The sequence below is a fragment of the Staurois parvus genome, unplaced genomic scaffold (assembly GCF_062004578.1).
Source record: "Staurois parvus isolate SC_StPar_1 unplaced genomic scaffold, SC_StPar_1.0 ptg001881l, whole genome shotgun sequence".
In the NCBI taxonomy this organism is placed as follows: Eukaryota; Metazoa; Chordata; class Amphibia; order Anura; family Ranidae; genus Staurois; species Staurois parvus.
Genome location: NW_028319677.1, coordinates 105788 through 128636, shown reverse-complemented (window position 1 = coordinate 128636; position 22849 = coordinate 105788). Strand labels below are relative to the sequence as shown.

Genomic DNA, 22849 nt, shown 5'->3' with positions numbered 1-22849 from the left:
TTGTTTTTGTTTGCTTTGTTTTTTTTTTACACCTTAACACCCTGGTCGACTTGGCATGCGATTTGCATGCCATGCAACTTGCAAATCGCATGTCAAGTTGCACCCTATGGCCCGCTATTAGAGTGGTCATATAGGTGCGGTTCCGACTTGGTCGGAGCCGCACCAATTTCTAAAGTAGTGCATGCACTACGTTTGGTGGGATTTGCATAGACATCTGTGTCAGATGTCTTGCAAATCGCACCTCAAATTGGCAAGTCACCTGACTTTGAAATCATGCGACTTCACTGTAAGTCGCACAATTTAAAAATCGGCTTTGATATGACCATGGGGTTAACCACTTGCTCTCCAGAGGATTTACCCCCCCTTCTTGACCATGCCATTTTTTTGCGTCACGGCGCTGCATTAATTTAACTGACAATTGTGCGGTCATGCAACCCTGCATCCAAATTAAGTTTACGTTCTTTTTTCCCCACAAACAGAGCTTTATTTTCGCGGTATTTGATCGCCTGTGCGGTTTAAATTTTTGCGCTATAAAAAAAAAACAGAAAAGTTTCAGGACCGGGTGATTGACAGCTGAGGCTGCGAATGGCAGTGCGGGTAGGGCTTGTGCACAGCTTGCATGCGCCCCCTGCCCGGAAATGCAAAATCATATATATACGTGATTTTGTACACCCGTGCTACCCGGTAGCAGTACTTCTGTTATAGGGCGGATGGGAAGCGGTTAACATATATTTAAACATATCACATTTAAAAAAATGCACAAAATTGAAAAAACAAACACTTTACTTCACTTGTAAATAACTTTGCAATGCTTTGTACCAACCATCATTTTAGTGTCATTTCAAACAGGATAAATGACAGGATAAAATGCACACTTTTTGCACTACAGTATTTGCAGTAACACTGTTTTTAAACTAACACTCTCAAACAAGAAAAAGTGTGCATTGCTTAGTTTTGTTCACTAAAGGGTTAAATTTAGAAAACAAAGAGACCAGTCCTTTAACCACTTTACAACCGCGGTATAGCCAAAAAACAGCTACAGCACAGTTGTCCAGTTCTGGGAGGGCGTCATATGACGTCCTCCCAGAACACGTCCCCTGCACGCCCCCAGCGGCGTGTACTCGATGCTGTCAGTGATCGCTGTGTCCTATGAACACAGCTTCTCACATGACTATGTAAAAGGTTAATCACAGCGGCCTTTTACCATGTGATCAGCTGGGTTCAATGACACGCAATCGCAAAGTAAATACAGTTGCCGGTTTCATCAGCACTTTCCTCACACTGTCACAGCGTGAGGAAAGTACTACTGATAACCAGCAAATGTCACAGATCAGATCTGTACTGATAATCAGGTCACTGAATATCAGTGCCACTTATCAGTGCCGCCTATCAGTGCCCATCATTGCTGCATATCAGTGCAGCATCATCAGTGCCTCCTCATCAATGCCCATCAGTGCAGCCTATTAGTGCCTATCAGTACCACCTATCAGTGTCCATCGGTGCTGCCTCATCAACAAACATCAGAAAAATTACCTGTTTGCAAATTGTAGAATAGAAAAAAATCCTTTTTTTGTTTATAGTGCAAAAAATAAAAATCCAAGTGGCAATTAAATACCACCAAAAGAAAGCTCTATTTGTGTGAAAAATATAAAAATGTCATAGGTACAATGTTGCATGACCGCGCAATTGTCATTCAAAATTGCAACAGCGCTGAAAGGTCAAAATTGGCCTGGGCATGAACGGGAGACCAAAGGAGAAACTCATGGTGTAGTATGCCGATAATCACTTCATTATTCAAAAGAAAGGCGTAGATACAAATTCACAGTGGTGCCAGGTACACATGACGTCCTGGTCTCCATCTGACGCGTTTCGTGCGCACGCAGAAGAATAAAGTGATTATCGGCATACTACACCGTGAGTTTCTCCTTTGGTCTCCTGTGAGGAGCTTTTCAATTTTTGAAGCCCCAGTGTGATCCTAATACCAGCCCCAGAGAGGAGGAATGTTCATCCCATATATCTCTGCAAGGATATTTCTGGCCTGTCGGATCTCATCACTACCACAAGAGGGCGCTTCATCCTTATATTTTTCCAGTTCCAGCCTGCATTCTGACCAGAAAGAGAGGGGAATCTTCAGGATATTGACACAGAAGCGTATTATCAATACGCTTCTGGTTAGTGCGCATTTCTGTCATTTGCACTGAGAAAACAGCGAGCACCAATACAGGACTGCATTTCATTTTATTTGTGACTTTTCAAGCATTTGCAAATACCAAACAGCACTGCATTATTTATATCTGTATTCCTATTAGGATTTTATATGTGTTTTTCCTTGAATGTCCAGCTGCTGATCTTTAGGAGCGCTCACTGTAGCATTTCTTTCCAATATTTATGAAAAGAAAGTCTAGGTTAATCCTTAAAAAAAATGTGTTACATTGTTATCTCAAAGTGTTACTAAACTTAAAACTGTAAAATCAGTCTGTATATGCAATAAAACATGCTTGTTATACTCACTGTGGAGCTCAAAGGGTTAATCCTCTGCATTGTATAAAAAGGATGTTTGATCCTGTCTTCTCTGATCTTCCCCTTCTTCTAATGTCCCTAATCTATCTGCTGATCAAACAGAGCATTGGGGGCAAGCTGTTTGGTGTGTATTGCTAGAGAGTTTATTTTGTTCTTGGCAGAGTGCATGTGATCAGCACAGGGCCAATCAGCACTGTCCCAAGAGAGAGTCAAGGGTCTTGCAGCTTTAGAGGACAGTCAGAGGAGAATGAAAACTCCTCCTACAAGCTTTAACCAGTCCTCTGCTGGACACTGATAGAAGTCACAAGACTGCTATATACTGCTGATGAGAAAAGGTATTTAGCAGTTTATAGTTACTAAAATACATTGCATTTCCATGTTCTGTGTACTGTAGGACACCAGATTTAGTGAATGCAGGGTCTTTAGTAACACTTTTATTAATGACAAAGTTATTGCCGAATAAAAAGACTCATAGCAGAAATGTAAAAATTGCGCTGGTCCATAAGTGGTGAACAGGTGTGAGAGGCAAAGTGGTATATGAACTATATAAACCACTGATGTATTTATACATGTTGACTATGTCCCTTCTTAACCACTTGCCCTCCTGAGGATTTACCCCACTTCCTGACCAGGCCTCTTTTTGCTACTCGGCGCTGCACTAATTCAACTGATAATTGCGCAGTCATGCAATGCTGCACCCAAACGAAATTTACGTCTTTTTTTTCACACAAATCGAGCTTTCTTTCGGTGGTATTTGATCACCTGTGCACTTTTTATTTTTCACGCTATAAACAAAAAAAGACCAAAAGTTTTGAAGAAAAATGATATTTTTTACTTTCAGCTATAAAAAATATATAGTAAACTCAAAGTTAGTTATACATTTAGGCCAAAATGTATTTTGCTACATGTGTTTGGTAAAAAAAATCCCAATAAGTGTATATTGATTGCTTTGTGTGAAAGTTATAGCATCTACAAACTATGGTATAGATACTGCAATTTACGCCATTGGTTTGCTATACAGCGCTGCGCTAGTTTAACGGACAATTGCGTGGTCATGCAATAAGGTACATAAATGAAATTCTTGTCTTTTTTCACAAAAATAGAGCTTTCTTTTGGTGGTATTTGATCACCTGTGCACTTTTTATTTTTGGCGCTATAACCAAAAAAATTATTTTTGAACAACAAAAACTTTTTTCAAAACAATATTTTCTCATTTCAGTCATAAAAAATATCCAAAAAACTAAAATTTCGTCATAAATTTAGGCCAAAATGTATTCTGCTACATGTTTTTGGTTAAAAAATTCCCAATAAGTGTATATTGATTGCTTTGTGTGAAAGTTATAGCATCTACAAAATATGGTATAGATAATGGAATTTACACAGCTTTTACTTTCTGACTGCTTATCACATTTCTTGAGGTGCTAAAATACCAGGATAGTACAAACACCCTCAAATGACCCCTTTTCAGAAAGTAGACACCCTAAGCTATCTGCTGAGAGGCATATTGAGTCCATGGAAGATTTTTTTTTTTCCACAAGTTTCTGGAAAATGACAAAAACTTTTTCTTTTTTTTTTCTTTTTTACACAAAGTTGTCATTTAAATGATTTATTTCTCGCACAAGCCATGGGTATATGTGGAATTACACCCCAAAATACATTCTGCTACTTCTACCGAGTATGGGGATACCAAGTGTGTGAGACTCTTTGGAAGCCACATACAGGAGCCTGAAATCCAATGACCATTTGAAAGCCTGAAGGTGCGTAACTTCCTCATTACACTTCACTACCTATCACAGTTTCGAAGGCCCTGACATGCCAGGATAGCACCAAACCCCCCCAAATGACCCCTTTCTGGAAAGTAGACACCTCAAGGAATTTAAGGAGGCATTGTGAGTATTTTGCAGATCTAATTTTTTCTAACAAGGTTTTGAAATATAAAAAAAATAGAAAAAAAATATGTTTTTGTTTTTTTCATCGTTTTCTCCCGCTGCTTGTAAAAGCAATCCTGTAGCTAATTAGCCACTAGAATTGCCTGCATCTGTAGGCATCATCCTGGTATAACCATTCAAAGTCCAGTGATGTACCAGTACGTTGCTGGTCCTTGTTGGGTATATATACTATGTTCTTTTTTTGTATGCAGCCTGTGGACTGAATGACAAAAATGAGAAGAAATCTCTGCCAGAAAAAGTGTGTGGTATGCACACCATTAGAATATACCGCCCTACATCCACCCACTTCTAATAGTGGGCACACATTAGGTCACACTTTGCCACAAGCGCCAGTTCAAAGATTGAACAAATGTCTATATAGTGGCTCGCTTGAATAAAAATTGTCCACGTATCAGTGGTACCCCATATGGAAAAAGGATCACACCAAGTCCCAAACTATCTTGCCACTGCTCCCCATGTAGTCTGGGCATCCGGGGGGCTCCACGTGACTATCTTTTCCCTCGTAAATCCAAAACTTATAAGTATAGCCTGTTGCCCTCTCACAGGTCTTCTACATCTTGACCCCATATCTGGCTCGCTTGAAGGGGAGAAATTGTTTGAATGCAAGGCGGCCAGAAAAATTAATGAGGGACTCATCAACGCAGATGTTTTGCTGGGGAGTATAGACATCTGCAAATTTTTGGTTAAGGTGATTTGCGAGGGGCTGAATTTTGTGGAGCCAGTCAAATTCAGGGTCACCTCGAGGATGACAGAGTGTATTGTCGTTGAAATGCATAAAACACATTATACTCTCATATCTATGCCTGGCCATGGCAGCAGAGAACACGGGCATATGATGAATCGGGTCTGCGGACCAATACAACGGCAATTCATTTCTTTTAGTAATGCCCATGTTGAGGGTTAGGCCCAAAAAAAATGTAAATTCGAAAACCGTAATAAGTTTCCATGCGAATGGTCTGGCAAGGTTTGAATTTGGGTTGGCGGCGATAAATTGTTGTGCATATAAATTGCTTTGATCCACAATCAACGCATACAGATATTCCGTGAAAAACAGCTCCAAAAATCAAGGAGGTATGTGAAAGACCAAGATGTACTAGACTGCTGGTACTCGCCAGTTCACCAAAAGGTAGAGCGGCACTAGTACTGGCACTCTGCTGCATATGAGAGTCATCAAAATTTACCGGCAAGTGCTAACAGAGATCAGGCCTGATTCTGCGAACACTGCAGTTTTGTGTGCAATGTATCAAGTGACAGGGATCTCACTGACACTGCATTTGCTGGGGGAGAAGGGGGGGGGTAAGCGTAGGGGCTAAACGCAGGTGCTGGCAGGTGCCGGGGCTGATCCCACTAACGCTGCATTTTTGGGGACGCTATACTAATATGAACGCTGGTATAGTGCTGATTTGATCAAAGATATTGACCCGTTCAGACACTATACTAGCAATGGAGGTTTATTGTACATGAGCGTGCTCCTGGCAATCAAGGGGTTAAATGTGATGACTGGTGTACTGATGGGCAATCTGACGCTATCTGGGAGCGGCGTGAAAACCATGGGAGTGCAAATCATGTATGTATATATATATATATATATATATATATATATATATATATGTGTGTGTGTGTGTGTGTGATTTTGCGCACCCATGCCGCCCTGTAGCAGTATTTCAGCTATAGGGTGGTCTGGAAGCGGTTACAGAAAAGGTTTGTTTTACGTCGCTGCGTTACTTTAACTGACAATTGCGTGGTCATGCAACACTGCACCCGAATTAAATTTACGTGTTTTTTTTTCCCCCACGAATTGAGCTTTCTTTCGGCAGTATTTGATCGCCTGTGCCTTTATTTTTTGCGCTATAGAAAAAAAAAAGGCTGACAATTTTGAGAAAAAAAAACGATATTTTGGACTTTTTGCTATAAAACATGTCCAGTAAAAAAATTTAAAAATCAAATTTTGTCATAAATTTTCGCCAAAATGCATTCTGCGACGTGTCTTTGCTAAAAAAAAACACTCCAATTTAAATAAATTAATTGGTTTACGTGAAAGTTATAATGCTTACAAATGACGGGAAAGATACTGGGATTTTAAAAAAATTTTATACTAATAATGGCGGCGATCAGCGACTTATGGCGGCGATCAGTGACTTATGGCAGCGATCAGCGACTTATGGCAGGACTGCGGCGGACATTCTGACACTGGGGGGGAACTGACTTGGAGTCACTGACATCCCTAGTGACACCAATACAGTGATCAGTGCAAAAAAAAAAACACTGACACTGTACTAATGGCACTGGGGAGGAAGGGGTTAACTTTTTTATTCAATGAAAGGGTTAACTGTGTGAGGGGAGTGTTTTACTAGGGGGCGGGGGTGTGTACTGCATGGGAACACGCTGATCTGGAGAGATAAACTCTTCTCTCCTGATCAGCATGTCAGGAGCTGACAGGGAACTGACAGAAAGCAGAGGTGCACTGCAAACACTGCAGCCGTGCTCTGTCAGTGATTGCCGCTGATCGCTGGGACACGGCAGGTAATGACCGGCCGTGACACAGCGATTGACACCTGCGGCCACGATCGGCGGCGCAGGTAGGGCGGTGGCGCGCCTCACGCGCGCCCCCTACCTGTTTTGCAAAAGCACGTTTTAAAGTGGTGCCGTATTTCTACAGTGGCTGGTCAGCAAGAAGTTAATCTCCTCTTCTTAAGAGAATAAATTCAGTTCCTCTAATCTTTCCTCATAGCTAAGCTCCTCTTATCAGTTTGGTTGCCCTTCTCTGTACTTTATCCAGTTCCCAATATCCTTTTTGTGAACTGGTGCCTAAAACTTAACCACTTCCAGTCCGGACACTTTTACCCCCTTCCTGTCCAGGCCAATTTTCAGCTTTCAGCGCTATCACACTTTGACAATTGCGCAGTCATGCAACACTGTACCCATATGAATTTTTTATAAATGTTTTTCTTATAAAATTTTGCAAATAAATAATATTTCATCATAAATCTTGGCCAAAATTTATTCTGTTATCTTTTTAGTAAAAAGAAAAATCCAAATTAGTTTATAACCAAAAACTATAATTTTTGAACATTTTTTTTTTACATTTTTATTTTTTTTTTTATATTATTATTTATGTTTTTTTTTTAACATACTGTCACCCTAGCAGTACAGTGTCACCATAGTGACACAGCACTACTTGTGGGGGGTGATGAAGATTTTTTTTTTTTTACACCGATTGCTTTTACACCCATAAAGGCTGTAAAAGCAATAATTTCTCCTTCTCTCTGGCTGCATTCTGCAACTACTGTGTGAGCTGTGATTGGTCACAGCTTGTCACATGGTACAAGGCTGTTGTGAATAGCCTTTTACCATGTGACCTCTGTGATCATTCACAGATTTCACACGTAGTAAGCAATGATGTCAGAAGTGACATCTTGCTTACTACTCTGCATGTGATTACGGATTGGCCAATCAGTGATCACATGATCGGGACCTCGCAGAGAGGTCCAGTACGATGATCGGGCACCGGATCGTGGTGCTGTGCGCTCCCAGGGAGAGTGCACAAGCAGAGGGAGGGGAGGCCATTCATAAACAGCCACCCAACCATGCACTGCCACCGTCCGGCTGTTTATATACAACGGCCGGACGGGAGGTGGTTAAAGTGGAGTTCCACCCAAACGGGGAAGTTCCGCTATAATGCTTTTTCCCCCGCTCCCCATTAGGGATTGAACCTTTGAGGAGCGGGGGGGGAGCAGGTACCGAATTTGACAGGAATTCGCTCCCACATCTCATCTGCTCCGATCACCTAGGCATTCGGATGCGGAAGTTGTCCTCTCACCCTCCCTCCCCGTAGTCTTCTGGGACACGTGACAGGTCCCAGAAGACTAGGGGACCATTTAGGAAGCGCAGAGCTTCTCACGCATGCACAGTGGGCACCCGGCTGTGAAGCCGCAAGCTGTGTCACAGCTAGATGCCCACAATAAAGATGCCGGCGCCAGGGAGAGAAGACGGCCGGTGAAACCAGCGGTGGTGAGCACACCGTTGGACTGAGGAACAGGTAAGTGTCGGTATTTTAAAAGTCAGCAGCTACAGTTTTTGTAGCTGCTGACTTTTATTTAACTTTTTATTCAGCTGGAACTCCGCTTGAACTGCATACTCCACACAAGGTCTTACTAATGATTTGTACAGGGGTAAAATGGTATCTCTCTTTCTGCAGTCCATATCTCTTTCATTACTAGAAAGGATTTCATACACTTTGGAAACCGCAGCTTGACACTGCATGCTATTATTAAGCATATGATTCACCAGAACTCCCAGATCCTTTTCCACCATTGATTCTCTTAACTGTTCTCCCCTTAGAATGTTTGATGCATGCATATATTTAGCCCCCAAGTGAATAACTTTACACTTATCGATATTAAACGTAATTTGCCACATAGTCTCCAAATTATACAGTGCATTGAGGTCAGTGCATTGTTGAAAAGTACTAAATACATTATTTTTGGTGCTATCCAATGTGGTTTCAGCTCATTCAAATGAATGGGCTGAAAATCACAAAGCACTGAATTGCACAGGAACGTGGACCATGTGACTGTGTATTTCAGGTATGAACCGACCCTACGAACAAGTAGGTAAGGATACTTCAATGCAGTAGAAACATATTCAGGTTTATTTACTAAAGCTGAAGAGTGCAACATCAGGCTCACTTCTGCATTGAAACCAATCAGCTTCCAGGTTTTATTGCCAAATCTTAATTGAACAAGCTGAGATCAGAAGCTGATTGGTTTCTACAGAGAAGTGAGACTGATTTTGCACTCGCCAGCTTTAGTAAATAACCCCCAATATGTCTCTTCTATATAAAAACGCCTGTCTGTTCACACGTTTTTATTTTGTGAATAAAATTCCATTTTGAGAAAAACATCAAAACTTATCAAGCTGAGAATGACAGAAGAGCGGATCCAGATTCTCCAGCATCACTCACCATCACTCACCAGCCTCTATACTGAGAGCATACAGAGTACAGCACTGGCAGACACAGTACAAGCCTCCTACATGACATTATCTATTCTATTCAGCAGCACTGTTCATATAATCATAGACCTGTCATTTCTAGAACATGGTCCATTGTACATTGTGGAACCATATATACAAGTAAAGACTACAGTATTGAGACTACAACATGCTTCTTGGCCCCAAGCTCTGAATGGGACTGTGATGATTTCACAGCTCACAGATAGATTGGAAGCAGTGTCAGGGTTATAAATACACAGCAGCTGCCAGCCTGTGGGGGTTGGGATCAAGTGTAAGAGTTCCAGTGTGTAGATCCAGACCATCAGAAACCACTTCACAAACACTAGCTTGAGGAACATGTGCAGTCAAAGTGCACAAGGACAGTATAATGATCAAGGCCTACTCAGATTACAGCCTTTAACCGCTTTACCGCCGCTCTATAGCATAAATACTGGTACAGAGTGGCAGGGGTACACAAAATCATGTATATATACGTGAGTTTGCATTTATGGGTAAGGGGCGAGCGCGGACCCTACCTGTGCCGCCATTCGCGGCCTTGGCTGTCAATCTCTGGGTGCCAGTCGGAGATTACTTGCCGGCACCCGGTCATTGCCGAGTAATAGAGATGGGGGGGAGAGAACTGTATGTAAACAATACAGTTCTCTCCCATGTCAGCTCCAGCACACTGCTTTGTATGGCTCTGCCTAGCAGAGCCATACAAAGCAGTGTGCTTACACGGGAAAGCACAGACACAGCCCCATAGTAAAACACATACAGCACACAGTCAACCCTTTGATCGCCACATATGTTAACCCCTTCCTGCCCAGTGCCATTAATACAATGTCAGTGCTTTTTATCAGCACTGATCACTGTATTGGTGTCACTGGAGAGGTCAGTGACACCAAGTCAGTTCCCCCAGTGTCAGAATGCCCACCGCAGTCCCGCTATAAGTCGCTGATCACCGCCATTACTAGTTAATTTACACGTATTGGGAATTTTTTTTAGCAAAGACATGTAACAAAATACATTTTGGCCTAAATTTATGACGAAATTTGATTTATAACATTTTTTATTGAACATGTGTAATAGCAAAATGTAAAAAATATTGTGTTTTTTTCTCAAAATTGTCGGACTTTTTTGTTTATAGTGCAAAAAATAAAAACGCACAGGAGATCAAATTCCACCGAAAGAAAGCTCTATTTGTGGGGGAAAAAAATGACAAAAATTAAATTTTTTTTTTTTTAGGTGCAGCGTTGCATGACCATGCAATTGTCAGTTAATGTAACGCAAAAAATGGCCTGGCCAGGAAGGGGGGTAAATACTCTGGAGGGCAGGTGGTTAAATAAGAAACATTTATGCCAGTGCACAGCAGTAACGTGATGGTGCCATTCATTCTGAAAGCCCCCCCCCCCCCCAAGTGCATCTTCCTATTGCAAGTACCACAATGCAGAGTAAAGCACTACTGGGTGCTGCACTAATTAAAATGCTGCAGAAACAGAAGATCTGTTGTTTTGTTTTAACATAACACACATTAACGTGTGACTTACCACAATGGAGCAGAATGTGCTAATGTGCTGATGTGCATGGGACCTTAAAGTGGTTGTAAACACTCACATACACCCAGTGAAGTGACTGGCCTCAGACGATACACGCACACACATGAAACAAACTCTCCTACATAACTTGTACCTATTTGTCTGCAGTCTCTTTTCTGTAGATCTTGCAAAAAACACACAGATCAAAAGATTTCTTTCCCAGCTCTAGCAGCAGGGAGTGGGGACCAGTGCAGATCTCTGTGAGGGTATCTCTAAGCCCTGATTGGAGGGAAGGGACACAAAACCCTCCACAGGCTGTGTGCTGGAGCTCTCCTCCCGTCACCTTTTTTTTCACTTCCCGTCATAAGTGACTTATGCTGATAACAAAGGAACAAGGCAGCAAGTGAAATCACACTAATTGCTTTGGATAGAGGCAAGTACACAGCATAGAAGAATGTGCTTTGTTCAGATTTCATGTCTGAGGTTTACAACCACTTTAAAGTAGAAGTCCAGGTATCTTTATTGCTACATTACATTGATCTCGCTTGGACCAAGTAATTAGGCAATTTCTCATACCAGCAGGGCCACTGGGCAAGCCAACATTTACTGTAGTAGTCACTGCAACCTTACTCTGGGTCTTGTGTAACTTCTTTTATGCATAGTGACCACAGGGGGTTGCTCGCCCAACCACAGGGGGTTGCTAGCTCATTCACAGTACAAGGCATTCTCTGATTAGACGAGGCAAAGAAGTAGGGCAGAAAAAAATACATGGCAGCAGTGCTGAGAATGCAACCCTCTGTGGTCAGAAGGGAAGTCAGCATAGGACCTGTAAGACTGCAGCGTTCGCTGTACTTTATTCTTTCCATTCATTGCATTACAGAAAATCAAATCTTAAAATAGTACTACTCACCTTCTCCAGTGCCTCATTCTGCATCGCTGGTCATCGGCTCACTTCTGGGTTGAATGATGCCCAATGGCATCCAACCCCTTCCTGTGAGCCCTTGCTGTCAATGACCTGGGCATGTGTCATCATTCAGCCAGGGCTCAGAGTGGTATGTTGATTAGACCAGCACTTACATGTTACAGCGTTGGGCTTTATAGAAGAACTTTGGGGTTTATAAAAAAATAAACTCACCATACTCACCTCTTTGCTGCAGCATTGGTGTAATGCTGCAGCTGTCCCACGTCGGCTCTAAACCCAATAACTGAACGATCCCATGACCGTTAAGCGCTCTGTGCTAGGTCTGCAGAGAGCATTGATTATCAGTCATTGCTCTCCACTCTGATCCTCCAGACAGTCACAAACACACAGAGTTATGCTGTGGTCACACACACCACAACACAACTGCTATAACCATACAGTAGAGCTTAAAAAGGACCTAATTTTTATTTATCATCTTAATGCATTATCTGCATTAAGGTAAAAAACCTTTAAATAGCAGCTCCCCCTCAGCCCTCCCTTAAACACTTATCTGAATCCAATCTCGACCCAGAGTTGTGCCCTCTGCAGCATCTCTTCTCCTCTCACTGCTATTGGCTCCTGCTGCTGTCAGTTAAATCCTATCAGGAGGGATTGGGGGGTTGAAGCCAAATCACACTGTGTGCCTGTAGACTCACATACCCCAGCTTGGGAGCAAGCCCACACATCTGCCCCATAGCAAGAGCTATGACACACAGACACAGAAGAGAAAAACCCCAGAAGACGTTTGCACCATTGCACAGAGCAGGTAAGTATAACGCCTTTGTTATTTTAATTAAACAATAAAAAAATGCTTTACAATCACTTTAAACTATGAAATGAAGGCCATAAGTACAATGTCAATTTGAACAAATATTAATTCCCGAACATATAATTATTGGGCCTAATTTGAGTACTGTACCTAAGCTTATTTATTCTTCTACTGCAATAACTAAACATATATTTTTTTTTATGAGATCAGACATGCTAATAGAAATTTTATCAGTTCCCATGCAACAAATTAGCAAATTGCCAAGTAATCAGTGAGATGGCCTGACCACTCACCCAGGCTGGCTGTCTATGCTGGGGCTGCATGGCTCCGGAATCCTGAGTATCTCACTCTCAACATTCTTTTTTTGCCTTCTTTGCTTCTTTTTACTCTTCTTTCCTTGACTGTTGCTTGAAACTAAGAAACACAGTGGCAAGTGAAGACAAATCCTGTTATAGAGGGTAATGGTCACAAGACAGAATTCAACATGCAAGTCATGAACAGGTGTTTGGTCTGTTATGTCAATAGGCTTCTAAAGATGGCCATATAGATTGATACTGACCACTACATTCAATTTATGAAAAACCTAATGGTGGCCATACACACTTTGACTTTATGACATAGCCTGGTTAAAAAAAAGACAAGCAATAGAAAAAAAATTAAATTGAAAGAGAAATTTAAAAAAAAAAACTCCATATACTGAACCCTGAACCCACAGTGGATCCATGCTCCAATTTGCTCAAGCAGGGGAAAAAAATCCTTCCTGACCTTCTGAGGGTAATAGGATTGATTCAGATTATCCAATCGTGTGATATGATCAAAACGATCGTCAAACGGAGCACGTATCTGAGGGGGGAGGAGCCTGAACATGGCGGCTGAGGAGAGCGCGAGGTAGTAGCTCTCAGTCAGGCTCCGCTACCCGACCTCCCCAAGGGCCCTCCTGATGTAGGAAAAGTGGGGTGAGACTTACCGGAGAGCGGAAGGACTCGGCGGAGAGAGCAAGAGAGCCGGGGACGTGAGAGTCTGGGAGGTGGAGACAGAGATTAATCCCCCCCGGGGCTATACGGGACGCAGAGCCGGTTGCTGGGAGATGAGGTGACACGGCATGACCACGTGGTCTGGTGCAGGGGAGCACTGGGAGGAAAAGAAGCCAGCCGGCTTCTTGAGAAGAGAAGGAGGTGCTGGTCTACTCCTGACCTTGATCCCCGGCTTGCGGTCCGGTTTGAAGTGGACCCATGAGACCCAGCTTGCTCTCCATGGATGGACCCCTAATAAAAACGGGGATTTAAAAGAGAAGAGCAAGAGATCCAGAGGAATCCCCCTAAGGACGGATTTACTCAGGAGAGCCCTACACCTGAAGCCCGGAGCCGCCTCGCAGAAAAAGAAGAAAGAGGAGGGTGAGTGAGAGCGGCCAGGGCTTGTTGTGTGCTAACTGCCATACTATAGTGTATAGAAGAGCAATAGGTGAAGGAGAGGAGGGGGGATTCCCAAGGGTCATGAAGAAGTGGAGAAGAGAAGAGGATTAAGAGGACCCATAAAAGTAAAAGTAAATGGACAAATAGTAAAGCAAGGCTGGGACACGAATATAGACATTTAGCATTTACCTATCCCGAGTATATAGAAGAGAATAAGACCTATAGAGGATATGAAGAACAAAGGAGTTAAAGGAAGCGGGGTCAAAGGGCCCCAAACTGGTGCGATCAAAAAATACACATCCCAGGGAAACGTTACCCCAGAAAGGTCCCAAGGCGGCAGTGAAAAGGGTGAAATGGAAACTAGTCTGGAAAATAGCCCGAGATTATCATTGGACATGAATAGTAGCTGTAGTCAACAAATAGTAGGTATTATGGAGAAGAAAGAATCTATAAGTGAACTACGTGTACCGAATAAAAAAAGAGATGACAGAAATGTTTAAAAGTTTGGACAAAACAATAAAGCAAGAAATGGCAACTATTCGGGCCCATGTGGCGCTTATTCAAAAGGAAGGGAAGGATGTTTCTCAGTGCTCTAGCTATAGACCAATCTCACTTTTGAACATAGACACTAAGTTATATGCAAAGGTTTTAGCAAATAGGTTGAAAGATTTAATGCCAGAATGGATCCAGGGGGATCAGGTAGGATTTGTACCAGGGAGGGAGGGTAGAAATAATGGGTTGAGAACTTTGTTGCTTATCCAGAAAGCTAAGAAGGGGAAAACTCCGGTAGTGGTGCTTTTGATCGATGCTGAAAAGGCATTTGATAGAGTAGATTGGAGCTTTATGATGGACACTCTGGAGACTCTAGGATTGGGAGTTAGAATGAGAGAGTGGATAGGAAAACTGTATAGAAATCCCTCTGCGGTTATTGTGGTTAATGGAGAGAGGTCGGAACCTATTGGGATGTCAAATGGAACAAGACAGCGATGTCCACGGTCCCCATTGTTGTATTCATTATCATTGGAACCTTTACTGGCAACAATTAGGAAGAATATGGACATAAAAAGGAATACAGATAGGAGGAATTGAGCATAAAGTAGCAGCCTTTGCGGATGACCTGTTGCTCTACGTGGGAATAACACTCCCAAACTTAATGAAGAGCTTAAAGGATTATGGGGAGCTATCAAATCTGAAAATCAACCCAACAAAAACTGAGATCTTAAATGTAAATCTTCCAAATAGTGAAAAAGAAAAGATACAAAAAGAATTCCCTTTTATATGGAAAGATAGAGAGATAAAATATCTAGGGGTTAAACTTACTGCTTCATATACGAACTTGTATAAATCAAATTATATCTCACTTTTAAATGAGATCAAGGAGGAATTAAGGAAATTGGGAGGAAGAAATCCGTCTTGGATAGGGCGTATAAATCTGATAAAAATGGTAATTGTACCTAAAATCCTGTATAAATTCCAGATGATTCCAGTTAAACTTCCGGAGGCTTTTTTCAAGGTAATTAAAAAGATGTTAACAAGATATATATGGAAAAATAAAAAACCTAGAATATCTTATGAGTTATTGAGTAGAAATAAAGAGAAGGGAGGATTGTGAGTGCCAGATATTAAGAGGTATTATAGAGCAGTAGTTCTAGCAAGAATTTATGACTGGACACATAATCCTGAGGGGAAACGGTGGGTCAAGATTGAAAATGAATTGAGCGGAGTTAACTTGAGTAAAATCATATGGGTACCAACACAATATAGAGGATTAAAAGATACCACAAGTGTTTATACATTAAATGTTTTAAAGGTTTGGGATAAATTGCACAAGTTTATGAAATGGGATTTTAATTCACAATTAATGTCATTGAGGAACACGGAGTATTTCCCTCCAGGTAGGGAGGAGAGCACAGGAAAATGGTTTAAAAAGGAGGATATTCAACTGAGGGATATTATGGAAGGACAGGAATTGAGAACACTTAAGGATTTGAAAAAGGACAAAAGGGAACTTTTCATTAAGATAGACGAGTGGAGATATCACCAATTAAAACACTTTTTTTTGGGAATCTTCCGAAACCTTTGCCATTGAGAAAGGATTGGAATCTGTTTGAGAGGCTGTTGAAATCACAAGGAGATGGGAAACGGGACACGACAAAAGTTTATAAGATTCTCACTGAGTTAGATACACACACAAAGCCAATGTATATAGTAAAATGGGAAAGGGATTTGGAAATAGAGATAGATGAAGATAAACAAAGGAAAATATATAGACTAACACACGAGAATATAAGCATGAGAGAGGTGGAGGTAACCTATAAGTGTTTAACAAGATGTCACATTGCACCAAACGTTGAATATAAGATGAGTGGGGAAAATACACCAGAGTGTTGGCAGGGGTGTGGAAGGATAGGTACACTATATCATATATGGTGGGAGTGCCCAAAGATCCAAGGTTTTTGGGAGACAATGGTTTATTTAATTGGGATAATCTCTGAGACAAAGATAGGATTGGACCCAGAGGTGTGTCTACTACATAGCACAGAGCTATCGGTGAATAAATACAAGGATTCGGGTATATGGTACTACCTGAATGCGGCAAAGGGCCTGATACCTAAGTTTTGGCATAGATCAGAGGTGCCGAGAGAAGAGGATTGGGTGGAAAGAGTAAACCAGATATGTAGGATGGAGAAATTGTATTATATACAAGAAGACAAGATGGGGTTATACTACAGGAGGTGGGGAAAATGGGAAGATTTTGTGGTCAAATATATGAAGTAATAGAGTGGGATAGGTGAAAGTATATATTACCTAGGAAAAGATGTAACGGAGGAATGCAGAGTGGGTGGTTTTACTCGTGGGGGGGTGGTTCTCAGGGTGGGTGGGGGTATTAGATAGGGGAGGGGCGGTAATGCGAATAAAGATAGAAAGGGATATAATTAATGGTTTGGATATAACTGATGGTTTTTGTATGTTAATCGAGAGTAATGATGAAATATGTATTTTATATGAAAAATGAATAAATATTTAAATAAAAAAAAAAAACGATCGTCAAACGGTCAAATAGGTATAACTTAAAGTGGTTGTAAAGGCTATTTCAAGTTTTACTCACATGCTCTGTGCAGTGGCATTGCACAGAGCCTCTGCTTACCTCGTCTGCTGGTGCTCTCTGCACCTCATCTTCTCCTAGTGCCAACAAGCTGTGTGCTATAAGGGGCAGGGGCGGACTGACCATTTGGAAACTCGGGCACTGCCCGAGGGCCCGGGGTCAGTAGGTGGCCCCATGAGATGACCCTGGTACCTTTTTCATAGGCTTTTTTGAGTTTGGGCAAGGACACATGGGCCCCATGATCCCCTATTGCCCAGGGGCCCCATGAGTTGTCAGTCCGCCCCCTGATAAGGGGGCACCCGTTTGGGTATGCTCCTGAACCAGGCATCCATAAACACATTTAGCACGGCTCAGCAAAGTCACATGCAAGCTCCTGCTGCTCTCAGAGTCTCCTGTGAGACTAGAAAAGGAGAGTAGTGGCGCTGCAAACAGAGACAATGCTGGATCGAGAGAGGGCTCAGGTAAGTATTTAAGAATAGGTAAAAATTTATTAAGGTAAAAAAAAAAAACATTTGAATTTATAACAACTTTAGCTTCCCTTCTTTTTTATTTAGACCACATTTGATCTAACTGAGTTGATTGGCCAGGGTGATAATGTATTGATCAGAAAAACCGAGATGCTTTGTTCATGAACTCGATCATATTCTGATCAATCAGATTATGATATTGCATGGTGACAACAGAGATCTGACTGACAACTTATGATGATATCTTCCAACTATTGATCGAGATTTATTCCCCTGCGTGTGTCCTATCAATCAAAGAGGTTGTAAGCTATAGATCGCTTGGAAGAGAAAAAGCTACTTCACCTTTGAAAAAAAAAATAAAATTCAGCAGGAAAAAATACTGTAACGGCTTTTGTTTAATAAACATGCACTTACAAATCCAGAAATCCAGTGCCGACCTCAACTGGGCTGGTTATTCACTGGTTTTTGGGTCCCTGGCGCAGCTGTCTTGGATCTGGGAAGCCGGCTGTGACTTCCTGGTGCTTCACAACCAGCTACCTACTGTGCATGCATGACTAGCGCTGTGCTTTCTCAATTAACACACAGCCTCCTGGGATCTATGAGATGTTCCAGAAGGTTGCGGGCAAGGAGGGGGGGTGTGAACTTCAAAAGTGGAGTGGGTACCTGTCAAAAATAGGTATCCGCTCCAAGAAAAAAAACACTCCAAAAGTAGTAAAAGGGAAGAGGGAAAAAAAGCAGATCTTCCCTTTTTAGGTGACGTTCCATTTTAATGACCACTATGAAGCATTAGAACAGAAAATAATTATAGGAGAGCTTTTGGAGTGATCAACTCCTAGAGCCAAAGTTGAAGATCTCCTCTAACATAGTAGAAAACATTTTCTACTGCTGCCAAGTGATCAGGTGGACAAAAATGTGCCACATACTAAACTATAGGAAAAACCGAGCATAAGAAATAAGCATTTCCAGCTCAAAATGCAACTGATTGAAAAAGTAAGTATCCCTTTATAGCACAATGTGATGTATTAAAAAACAGCTGGCTGTGCCTAGGCAATATTCAAAATCATAAAATACTTTATGTCAAAAAATATAAAGACAATAATATTCCATAAACTGACTTTTACCCATACATCTATGGGTCACATAAATATTTGTCAGCATAGTTACTGCAACAAATGATCAGTGCTAAAAATAGACACACATGCCAAATGAATGAATATATATATAACACATGCACTGATCATTCACTATACAGCTATGTTTAGGTGATCCTATATTACATAGAGCTATATAAGGGGTCACCTACTGCCTTACATGGATGCTTTTCCAGACTAGTAGTGTATAGAAGACCAGAATTAACTCATCACCCTCCAGATTGCAAAAGGACAAGTAAACAGAGGTATTCTACAACCACCCCTATAATATATAACCCCCCAGCTATTAGTAAATCGGTTGCATGCCCACCCCCACCCCCACATCCCTTGTCAGGTCTTAAAGTGCTCACCTTTCTTGGAGCTCATGATAGAGTTGGAGAGGCAGTAGGGATCAGAGGAGACATAATGAGACAGGAGAGACTGAGGGGAGGGGATAGGGTGAACAGGCTAAGATGTGGGGTGGGGGGAGAGACAGCTGCAGAAGGAGAGGATCACACCAAGACTGACTGACACACAGGAAGGGATGAGAAGCAAAGATCAGAGATGACAGATGATAGCGAGAGACAGGCAGAAGCAAGGGAGGAGGAACAAGGTTCTGTGTCAGGAGACAACGTCACAGCTTAGGGAGGAGACATAAAGGACATGGCAGAGCCCTCCTTGAGCCTGGACTGCACAAACACACAGACACAGCAAGGGGGGACAAAACTTGATCAATATACAACATTATTTCTATACTTGATCAATGCAGCATCATTTCAGTGCTTGATCAATACATTACATTTATACTTGATCAGTACAGAATGATTTCTATATTTGTTCAATACAGCATTGTTTTTATACTTGGATATTATTTTTATATGTACGTGAGCAATGCATCATTGTTTCTATATTTGATCAATACAGTTTTATTCAAATACTTGCTCATTACAGTATTTTTATTTATATACTTAAACAATATAGCAGACTATCGCCTACTCTATCCACCTTTAGTCGATCCCTGAAAACCATCCTCTTTAAAGAAGCCTATCCTGCTTTTAACTAGTAAACTGCTTTTTATTTCCTCCATCAGCTCATCCCCCCCACAGCTATTACCATTTGTATCACTCAACCCTTACTCCTAGATTGTAAGCGCTAACGAGCAGGGCCCTCTGATTCCTCTTGTACCAAATTGTAACTAATGTCTACCTTCATTTGTAAAGCGCTGCGCAAATTGTAGGTGCTATATAAATCCTGTATAATGATAAATCACATGATTTTAATACTTGATTATTATTTATATACACTCACTGGCCACTGTATTAGGTATTGGGTTGGACCCCCTTTTACTTTCTGAACTGCCTTAATTCTTTGTGGCAAAGATTCAACAAGGTGTTGAAAACATTCCTCAAAGATGTTGGTCCATATTGACATGATAGCATCACACAGTTGCTGGTTTCATTCTGTTTATGCCAAATTCTGAACCTACCATCTGAATGTTGCAGCTGAAATCGAGACTCATCAGACCAGGCAACGTTTTTCCAATCTTCTATTGTCCAATTTTGGTGAGCCTGTGAAAATTGTAGCCTCCGTTTCCTGTTCTTAGCTGACAGGAGTGGCACCCAATGTGGTCTTCTGCTGCTGTAGCCCATTTGCTTCAAGATATGATGTGTTCTGCATTCAGAGATTGTATTCTGCATACCTTGGTTGTAACAAGTGGTTATTTGTGTTACTGTTGCCTTTGTATCATCTCGAACCAGTCTGCCTATTCTCCTCTGATATCAACAAGGCATTTTCTTCCACAGAACTGCCACTCACTGGATATTTTCTCTTTTTTAGAATATTTTTTGTAAACCCTAGAGATGGTTGTGCATGAAATCCCAGTAGATCAGCAGTTTTTGAAATACCAAGACTAGTCCGTCTGGCACCAACAACCAAGCCGTGTTCAAAGTCACTTAAATCCCCTTTCTTCCCCATTCTGAAGCAAGTCGTCTTCATCAATAGATAGAAAGTTGGCTAAAAGATTGTATTCAGAGAGTAGTGGTTAATGATTCACACTCTGCATGGTCTAAGGTTGTTGTGGTGTACCCCAAGGTTCAGTGTTGGGACCCTTACTTTTTAATATATTTATAAACGATATAGGATCTGGAATTAAAAATCCCATTTCAGTCTTTGCAGATGACATCAAGCTGTGCAGTGGAATATCGTCCTTACAGGATGTCTCCAACTTAGCCAACCTCTATGCACTGTTTAATAGGGCAACTATGTGGTAAATGAGGTTTAATGTTGATAAAATGTAAGGTTATGCACTTGGGGGCTAAGAATATGCATGCTTCATACATACTAGGGGGGTACAACTGGGGGAATCAATGGTGGAGAAGGATCTGGGAGTTCTGGTAGATCACAAGCTTAATAATGGCATGCAATGCCAAGCTGCGGTTTCTAAAGCGAGCAAAATCCTCTCTTGTATTAAAAGAGGTATAGACTCCAGAGAGAGATATCATATTACCCCTGTACAAATCATTAGTAATACCTCATCTGGAATATGCAGTTCAGTTTTGGGCACCAATTCACAAAAGAAAACATTGGGGGACTTGAGAAAGTACAGAGAAGGATAACCAAACTGATACGAGGCATGGAGGAGATCAGCTATGAGGAAAGATTAGAGGAACTGAATTTATTCGCTCTTGAGAAGAGGAGATTAAGGGGGGATATGATAAACATGTATAAATACATCAGTGGTTCATTTAGTGAACTCTGTGTAGAGTTATTCACCCTGAGGTCAACACAGAGGACAAGGGGGAACTCTTTACATCTGGAGGAAAAGAAATGTAATCTTCAAACACGGAAAAGTTTCTTCACAGTGAGAGCTGTGAGAATGTGGAATAGACTCCCTCTGGAGTTGCTTCTGGATAGCTCAGTGGATTGCTTTAGAAGGGGCCCGGATTCTTTCTTAGATACACAGAATATAACTGGATACTAACATTTATAGGTAAAGTTGATCCAGGGAATATCAGACTGCCTTTAGGGGGATCAGAAAGGAATTTTTTTCCCTGCTGGAGCAAATTGGATGGTGCTTTGATAGGGGTTTTTTTTGCCTTCCTCTGGATCAGATGGACCTTTTGCCGGCCTCTTTGTGTCCCGTTCCCTCAACCTCCTGGCGATTACGGAAACCTAGATCCAGCCCACTGACTCTACCTCCCCTGCTGCACTCTCCTACGGAGGTCTCACCTGGACCCACTCACCCAGGCCCAACGGTCGTAAAGGTGGTGGGGTTGGTCTTCTCCTGTCACCGCAGAGCACCTTCCGAGTCCTCCCAAACCCCCCCTCCCTATCCTTCTCCTCCTTCAAGGCCCACTGCGTCCGACTATTCTCCCCAACCCCCCTGAAGATTGCTGTGATATACCGGCCTCCTAGATCCATACCCCGCTTCCTGGATGACTTCTCCTCCTGGCTACCCTTCTTCCTCTCCTCTGAGCTACCCATTTCAACATCCCTGTCAACCTCGACAACCCGGACACAGCCCGTCTCCTCCACTTAACATCCTCCTTTGCACTTGCACAGTGCATACAATCCACCACCCACTCCAGCGGTAATATCCTTGATCTCGTCTTCTCCAACCGCTGCGCTCCCCACAAGCTCACTAACACCCCCTTCCCTCTCTCTGACCACAACCTGATTACCTTCTCTATCTCCTCGTCCTCCAACGCCTACCCCTCCAAATGTCACACTACTACCAGCCGTAACCTCCGCAACCTTAACCCTGCCTCCCTCCACTCTGCAGCTGATCAACTCCACGACCGCATCCTCCCCCGTCCTGCCCTGACTTGGCTATGACCGCCTACAACAACGCGCTCTCAACAGCCCTCGACTCACTAGCGCCTTTAACCACACGCAACATCAGACCCCGACCGCTCCAGCCCTGGCAGACTGATCACACCAAAACCCTCAAACGACACAGTCGTGCCCTGGAGCGACTATGGCGCAAAACCAAATCCCAACAAGCCTTCA

At 42.1% G+C, this 22849-nt stretch overlaps 1 protein-coding gene across 1 annotated transcript in view; it reads right to left on the bottom strand.

Annotated features, from left to right (window-relative positions):
• The window catches only part of LOC149433894 (uncharacterized), a 63169-nt gene extending 43746 nt beyond the window's left edge, over positions 1-19423 (bottom strand). Inside the window, exons 1-2 of the mRNA XM_089664314.1 lie at positions 19213-19423; positions 13020-13140 (exon numbers count right to left, since the gene is read on the bottom strand). Coding sequence (XP_089520440.1) covers positions 13020-13140; positions 19213-19228 — 137 coding nt within the window. The 5' untranslated portion in view covers positions 19229-19423. The remainder of the gene's footprint in view (positions 1-13019; positions 13141-19212) is intronic.
• Positions 19424-22849: the final 3426 nt, after the last annotated feature.